The following is an 8692-nucleotide window of genomic DNA, read 5'->3' as shown; positions in this document are numbered from 1 at the left end:
TGAGTTAGAAGCCAGCCTGGTGTATAAGGTGAGTTCCAAGCCAGCTAGGGCTACACAATGAATTTCTGTCTCAAAAAATAAAGCCCATTAAAATTTAATGTACTAAAAACAATAGGTTCATTCAAAAGAGGAAGAAACGATGAACATATAATAGTGACTGGAAACTTTGTGTTATGTTTCTATAAATTTGTGAATTTATAATAATATAGGTGAGTGTATATTCACAAGAAAGAAAATGAGCATTTCATAGTAAGATAAAATTTATCATTTTCAGAAATTTTATATATTGCTGTGGACTCAATGGGTAAATAAAATTTGAAGGATTGTGCCTTCAATTCCAATAAATAATATTAAATCCTGTCTTCATTATGCCAAAAGCTTTTGAGATCTGTTGATAAACTTTTATAGGACCAGTGACTTGCTAGTTTAATGACAAAAAAAAGTTTTCTTAGATGCAGAAAGCTAGTAAGCATAAAGAATATACCCACCTCTCCACAAATATTTTACGCTTAATATATCTCTTTTGTTCAAACATTTACCATATATTTAGAAGAAAGAGTACAATAAAGTAGGCATATCTGTAAATTACTTAGATCTCTAGTATATGTGAAATATTCTTAGTGATCACCTACCAAGAAAACATAACACATAACACGATGATAAAGTTACCAAATTCTGCTTCTTTGTAGAAAATTTTAAACTAAAGCAATTCTCAGATACAATGTTAAATGAAGGAGAATTCAGACATGGGGCTCTAGAGATGACTCAGCAGTTAGGAGCCGGGTTTGGTTCCCAGGATCCACATGGCAGGCCACAATTGTTTGTAATTCTAGTTGCAGGGAATTCCTCACCCTTCTGTGAGCTCAAAGAGAGCTATACTTACATGCAGGCAGACAATCTCTCTCTCTCTCTCTCTCTCTCTCTCTCTCTCTCTCTCTCTCTCTCTCTCTCTCTCTCTCTCTCTCTCTCTCTCTCTCTCTCTCTCTCTCTCTCTCTCTCTCTCTTTCCCATGCACACACTAACTCTTCAAAAAGAAAAGCAGATGGTGAAAATTTAAATACACTATGATTGGGGGTATATTATATGGGTACCTAAGAAATAACTGAAAGAAAGCATGTCAATAATTCAGCAGTGGTCTATTCCAGAATACTAGTCATCTTTTTGTATTCATTCTACATGTGTGTTGTTCAAATGTTCTATAATGCCCTGTATATCTTTGGTATCCAAAAAGAAAAAAGAAAAAAAAACAAGGCCAATAAGAATTTCTTTTCCCAGAGATGTTGTGTAGGTCTTCTCAGGATGTTGAAATGATATGTAACTTTTTGGGGTCTTGTCCTTCTACAGATGACTTTGCTTGCCTCTAACGAATTTGACGTTTTTTCCCATGGCTTTTCTGCATGCATGCACTGACCATTGATGCCATGATCAACCAGAGCTGCCAGGAACAGTTCATCCTGCTGGGCTTCTCAGACAGACCGAGGCTGGAATCCATCCTCTTTGTGTTTGTCCTCATCTTCTACCTGGTGACTTTAGTGGGCAACATCATCATTATCTTAGTTTCCTATCTGGACCCCAGTCTTCACACCCCCATGTACTTCTTCCTCACCAACTTGTCCTTCCTTGACCTCTGCTTCACTACCAGTTCCATCCCTCAATTGCTCTTCAACTTAGGAGGCCAGGACAAGAGCATCAGTTACATTGGCTGTGCAGTCCAGCTGTTCATGTTTCTTGGCCTAGGAGGTACTGAATGTGTTTTGCTGGCCGTCATGGCTTACGACCGCTTCACTGCAATCTGCAAGCCCCTTCACTACTCAGTCATTATGCATTCTCAGCTCTGCTGGACGTTGGTGTCTGTAGCCTGGAGTGTGGGACTCCTCAACTCCCTGGTCATGTCTCCTGTGACCATGAAGCTACCGCGATGCGGCCGATGTCAGGTGAGGCACTTCCTGTGTGAGATGCCAGCGCTGATCAAAATTGCCTGTGTGGACACTGTGGCTGTGGAGAGCACTGTTTTCATCTTATCGGTGATAATCGTGCTGGTGCCTTTGACTCTGATCCTCATTTCTTACAGCTATATTGCTCTAGCAGTGATGAGAATCAAGTCAGCCTCAGGAAGGAGGAAGGCTTTCAACACGTGTGGGTCCCACCTCACCGTAGTCTCCTTGTTTTACGGGAATATCATCTATATGTATATGCAGCCTGGACACAAAGCTTCTCAGGACCAAGGGAAATTTCTTACCCTCTTCTACAACTTGGTAACCCCCATGTTAAACCCTGTCATCTACACACTGAGAAACAAGGATGTAAAGGGAGCGCTGAAGAGGCTTGTGACTAGGAAATAGGGGGGGGAGGGCTTTTTCTAAAGTTGCTTTTTTTCTTTCTCTTCTTTTCACTTACTCAACACAAAGATGTAATTCATAGAATGAAAGTGTAAAACTCATCCAAATACTTTTGCTTGCCCAATAAAATATTCAATGGTGAGACTGGGAGTATGTGTTATACAATCTCAAATAGATGCTAATTATTCACTATGCTATAGGTAAGGTTTGATCCGAAAAACACCTTGCTTGTGTTCTTTTCCCTTCTAAGTTAGCCACATCTGCTTAAAATTCAGCAAAATCATGAGTCAGTTCTTCACACATACATATTGTGATAGAAGTTAGACAGAGGGGGGAGGGAAGTCACATGACGATCTATCTCATTACCCACTTGTGCAATGTTTCAGGGGTAGAACTAAGCCACTCGAATCCTGAAACACTTTTGTCTTCTATGAACTATAACTAACTATAGTTAATTTTATTGCAAGGATAAGATAAAACATTTGTCTAGATGTGGTCCACTGTATCCTTTCAAGAGACAGTCATGTAAGTACCCCTGTCATCCTAGCATTCAGTAGGATTATGCATTGGAGGCTAACTTGAGCTATAAGAGAAACCCTGATAGAGACATATGTTTTTAGTTACATTTATTTGCTTGCATGCATGTGTATGACACAATTTAAATATCAAGTTATTTTCTTTTTATTTGAGACATCGTTCTTTGTAAAAAGTATATTAAACTGATATTATAGGTTAGATGCTACATCAAATAATATAAATTTGCATCCCAAGTAAAAAATAGCAAATGCCTCTTAAACTAATAGAAAAAATTTTCCCTTGAATAAAACTCAATAAAGTTAGTTTGATTTCGAGTTCAGAAGATGAATTTTGTCTTTAGATGTTTTCATTTCCTCTTGACAGTCATTCACACCTAAATACCAGTTCTTGTGACTTTACATTTTCCCCTTATGGTTAAAAAAAAAACTCCAAATAACAAGCTGAATTTTAAGTAGCCATCCCATGCACTGTATCACCAGACATCTTCTGGTCTAAATGGTATTGATGGGAAATTTTGACTTTTATAAATCAAACTGGGGTAATTCTTGTGTTCTGTATCTCAGGTTTGTCTCTCATCACCAGTACCTAGAACTCTACATTATATAAGTGTCTCTGTAATTCCTCACCTCTGTGGGCACAGCAGGAACTGAAAGGAAGCAAGAAGCACTCTGCTGTTTGCCTCAATCCATATGATCATCTTTGTAATAAAAACTACTATCAGACATCTGTTGGGTTTCTGCGAGCGCTGGAGCTGATTGGTTCCCATTGAAAGATTCCAGATGAAGGAGGGGGTAGGAGCCAAAGTTTCTCTTTAAAAAAAAAAAATAATAATTAAACCTTTTATCTGAAAAAGAATGTGGGTCAGATCATGAATTTATCTGTCATCTTTGCATTTGGCTCTAAATATCAATTTTATTGAAGGAAAAAGATAAATCAGAAAAAATATGTTGCTCTTTGTAAGTTTGAGTGTGTATATTTGTATGTGTGCATATTATGTGTATTTGTATATGTATTTGTGCATCTGTATGTGTGTTATGTATGTGTACATATTTGTGTCTGTCTGTGTGTTTCCATGTGCATGTGTGTGTGTGTCTATGTGTGTGTATGCACATGTGTGTGTGTTTGACTGGTGACGGAAACCTGAGCCTCAGTTGGGATAGGCAAACACTACCACTGGATTACATCCTTAGGGTTTTTTATTGTTTTTTTAAGATATAAACATTTTTACTAAGCTGGCCTTGAACTTTTAATTTTTCCAAGTAACTGGAAGGACAGTGCTGCACTACAAGGCTTACATTAGTTTGATTTATAAAAGTAAAAATTTTGCATAATGTACATAATTCGGACAAGCAAATGTATAGGATGTACTCCATGGTATCTGGAATGAGTTTTTATAATTCACATTGGATTTGGAGGTTTTCAGCATAAGGGGAAATTTTACCTATTGTGTGCTGTGTCCTGTGTGCCTGTACCACCATCCCGAGCTTCTGCAGAGAACTCTAAATTCCACACTGCCAGTGTTGGTATTTGTGGTAAGATTTACACTATGAGGTCTGAGAAATCTGAACAAGGTGAGTTCCAGGTCAGTACAGGCTGATGTGTGATACCCTGACTCAAAAATAGATAGCTAGAAAGGAGAGAAGCATAGATGGAAGGAAGTTTCATACATCACTAACAACAGGAAGAGTAGTAGTAAGGTTTATAGTCAGTTTTTAAATATATATATTAGAGATAAAAAAAACCTAATGTAATTTTCTGTATGTGCCAGTATTCTGTTCTGATTAGCTAAAACCTTTCAATCACACCAGGCTTTTCTAACAGATTATGTTTTATATGTTTCAAAATTACTAAATTTTGAATTCAGTAATTCATGACCTTGCTAAACATTTTATTCTGGGAAATAAATGAAAACTTTTATTGTTTTAAGTGTATAATCATATTTTAGAAAGCATTATATATTTTATTCCCCTTTGTCACTACTTGAAGTCTTATTCTTATCTAATTTTTTTGACTAACACTAATGCAACAAGGTTAATGAATAGTAGTATTTTCAAGTTTCTAAAATTTGTGGGTTTGTTTCTGGTAAGGCCAATGTGCTTATATTTAATTTTTATAATCAAGAAGTCTCTATGTTTAGGGACATTAAGTACCTGCTTAAAAATGTATGCACACAGGCAGGAGATAATGGCTTAGGGGTAGAGAGCTTGTCTAGAATGCTCAAGATTCTGGGTTTGATTCCCAAAGCTAAAAAGAAAATTACAGATTCATTTTCTTCTTTGTATAAGCTTAATTAGATAACTCAAAGTAATTAGTTGTAATAGCAGAAGCTGTAGATGATGACGGACAACCTCCAACGGAGAAGCAAAGACAGGCTGTCCAATAAGTGATTAGACCCTGAAGTAATATCAAGTGACCAAACAGAATGGAACACTAATGATTCCATTGTGGTAAAATAACATAATTGACCAAAAGAGAGCCTTGTTTTTTTACCTTTGATTTCTCACTCCTTGAGAGAAGAGCTCCTTGTTATTGTCACCTACGGGAACACATTTATAAAGCGGGCATATTAATAGATCAATGGTTATATGACATTCACCAAGACAGTGAGATTTCCTAGCAATTCAGCAGAAAAGCTATAGCTTTCAACATCAGTAAGTTGAAGGAAAAGAAGTGGATTTTGAAATGTTATTTAGAGGGTTGGTGTGATGGCTCACTGGGCTAAGGTTCTTGCCAGAAAACCTGACAATCTGAGTTTAATCCCTGAAACCCACATAAAGTTGGAAAGAGAGGAACCATTTCTACAAGTTCTCCTTGGACCTCTACTTTTGCTCTGTAGTATACATATACACACACACAAAAATAAAATAAAAACAAAATCATATGTAAATAGATTCTATCTATATAGAGAAAGTTTATCTTTAGACAACATTCAGAGCCTTATTTGTATTCAGCTCGTAAAGCCAGACAAAAGGATTGGCAAGATGGATCCGTGGGTGAGGGCACTTGCCTCCAAATCTGATGACCTGAGTTTGGTCCCCATGACCTACAAGATGGAGAAAGAGAATTGACTTGTGCAGTTTGTCTTTAAGCCTCCACGTGTGCCATGGGATATACACACACAAATAAATACATTTACTTTTAAATGTTTAAAGCCAAACCAGAATAATATCCAGAACGAGTTAATCCCAAACTCTTTTGCACTAATTTATCCTGCCATTTCCTCGCTCATTTTAAAAAATATTTTATGCAATTTTTTTATTCACTTTACATCCCGCTCACTGCCCTCCTCCTGATCACCCCCTCACAATCCTTCCCCCATCTCCCAACCCCTTCTCCTCTGAGCAGGCAGGGATTCCCCTAGGTCCCCTCACACCCCTGCACCCACCCAGGCACATCAAGTCTCTTCACGGCTAGGTACATCCTCTCCCCCTGAGGCCAGAAAAGACAGCCCAGCTAGTAGAACCCAGCCCACAACAGACAACAGCCGTTGGGATAGCCCCCACTCGTTCCAGTTGTTCAAGACCCACACAAAGGTCAAGCTGCACATCTGCTACATATGAGCCAGGAGGGCCTAGGTCTGGCTTGTGTATGTTCTTTGGTTGGTTGTTCAGACTTGGAGATCCCCAAGGGTCCAGTTTAGTAGACTCTGTTGGTCTTCCTGTGTAGTTCCTATCCCCTTTGGGGTTGCAATCCTTCCTCCTATTCTTCTATAAGAGTTCCCAAGCTCTATCCACTTTTTGGCTGTGGATGTCTGTTTCTGAGTCAGCTGCTGGGTGGAGCCTCTAAGAGGACAGCATGGTCCTGTCTGTAAGAGTAACCATGTATCATTAAAAATATTAGGGATTGGTACTTACCTATGGTATGGTTCTCAATTTGGGCCAGTTATTAGTTGGCCATTCCCTCAGTCTCTGCTACCTCCCCTGTACCTGCATATTTGTAGATGGGATAAATTTGGAGTTGACAGTTTTGTGGGTGGGCTGGTGTCTCTGTCACTCTACTGGGGTTTCTATCTGGCTACAGAAGGTAGCCTTTTCAGGTTCCATATCCCTAGTAGTGAGTCACAGCTAAGCTCACACCCTTTGATTCTTGGGCATCTCCCTTATCCCAGGTCTCTGTCTCATCCTGGGGATGCCCCCACCTCCTCAACCCCATCAGTCTCAGATTTCCAATCATTTTCATGGCCATCTAGATATCTCTCCTGACCTTCCCACACCTAATCATGAATCCCCAGTTCTCTTCCCCATCCCCCTCCTTTCCAGGTCCCTCCCTCCATCTGCCTCATGACTATTTTATTCCCCCTTCTAAGTGAGATTCAAGCTTCCTTGCTTGGGCCTTCCCTTTTGTTTAGCTTCTTTGGGTCTGTGGAGTATAACATGGTACCTGTATTTTATGGATAATATCCACTTATAAGTGAGTACATACCATGCATGTCCTTTTGGGACTGGGTTACCTCACACAGGGTGATATTCTCTAGTTCCATCCATTTGCCTGCAAAATTCATGATGCTTTGGTGTTTAATAGCTGAGCACATTTTCTTTATCCATTCTTCAATTAAGGAATATCAATTTAGGTTGTTTCTAATTTCTATTACAAATAGCTATTGCAAATAAAGCTGCTGTGAACATAGTTGAGCAAGTGTCTTTGTGAGATGTTGGAACATCTTTTAGGTATATGCCCAGAAGTGGTATAGCTAGGACTTGAGGTAGAACTATTCCCAGTTGTCTGAGAAAATGCCAAATTGATTTACAAAGTGGTTGTACAAGTTTACACTCCCACTAGCAATGGAGGAGTGCTCCCCTCATTCCATATCCTCACCAGCATGTGCTATCTCTTGAGTTTTTGATCTTAGCCATTCTGATGGCTGTAAGACGGAATCTCATAGGTATTCCCTCTAATTGTAACTTTGAATTCACTGACTATTCTCCTCTCGTTGCCTTTCTGTTCTGCCTTCCTTTGGTTAAGTCTTTGGGCAACCATTCTGTTCTATTCTGTTCCCTATTTCTACAAAAGAGCATGTCCAGATTCTGTATTCAAGCTGTTACAGAACTCAGCTTTCTGATTCTGGCTCATTTTGCTTCATGATCTCCAGTTCCACCCATATTACTTCAAATGGCAAAGTTTCATTTTTTTAATACCTGGAAAATGACCATATGCCAAGCATGGTGGCAAGGGTCTCTGATGCTACCACTTTGGAGGGGGCTGGGGGCAGGAGGATCAGAAGACTCAGGCCAGCCTGAGCTGGACAAGACCAGGATCAAAAACAAATAAACATGAAAGCAAACCCCAAACAACAAAAGGAACTCAACTCAACTCTGTGTATTGGATACTTTATTCATTTATCCATAGGTTGAGGAATCTTCTTACTCTATAAAAATGATAATTTCTATTCCTGATTAAACTTAATTGGAAGATCATCACTGATTTCTGAATGGAGACTTTTAATCATGGTGATGTCTTGACTTGAGAAAATCTGAACAGGAAGGGTGGAAGGCAATGAGCAGGGTCTCCCAAGCTGCTATCTTATATTTGAATCCTGAAGGCTTGGAGAACCCTACTCATTTATCAAGACCCCTGCAGTCACAATGAATGCAGGGGCCTCTTTCTGTCTCAGATGACCTTTTGTTTGTTTGTTTGTTTTTTGTTTTTTGTTTTTTGACTCTAACTAAGGAAGTGAAAGATCTGTATGAAAAGAACTTCAAATCTCTGAAGAAAAAAATTGAAGAAGATCTCAGAAGATGGAAAGATCTCCCGTGCTCNTGGATTGGCAGGATTAACATAATCAAAATGGCCATCCTGCCAAAAGCAATCTACAGATT

The 8692-nt window shown here is 38.9% G+C and overlaps 1 protein-coding gene across 1 annotated transcript; it reads left to right on the top strand.

Annotated features, from left to right (window-relative positions):
• Positions 1-1397: 1397 nt before the first annotated feature.
• On the top strand, positions 1398-2342 carry LOC110334092 (olfactory receptor 2W3-like). Its single transcript, XM_021215949.1, has one exon. It carries the CDS (start codon positions 1398-1400, stop codon positions 2340-2342), a length of 945 nt encoding a protein of 314 aa, XP_021071608.1.
• Positions 2343-8692: the final 6350 nt, after the last annotated feature.

Source organism: Mus pahari, chromosome 16 (assembly GCF_900095145.1).
Source record: "Mus pahari chromosome 16, PAHARI_EIJ_v1.1, whole genome shotgun sequence".
Classification (NCBI taxonomy): domain Eukaryota; kingdom Metazoa; phylum Chordata; class Mammalia; order Rodentia; family Muridae; genus Mus; species Mus pahari.
This window is presented reverse-complemented; position numbering and strand designations above follow the sequence as displayed.

Bases quoted from the DNA above. Each gene is read 5' to 3' on its own strand.
- LOC110334092 (XM_021215949.1), top strand. From the start codon at position 1,398: ATGCATGCACTGACCATTGATGCCATGATCAACCAGAGCTGCCAGGAA.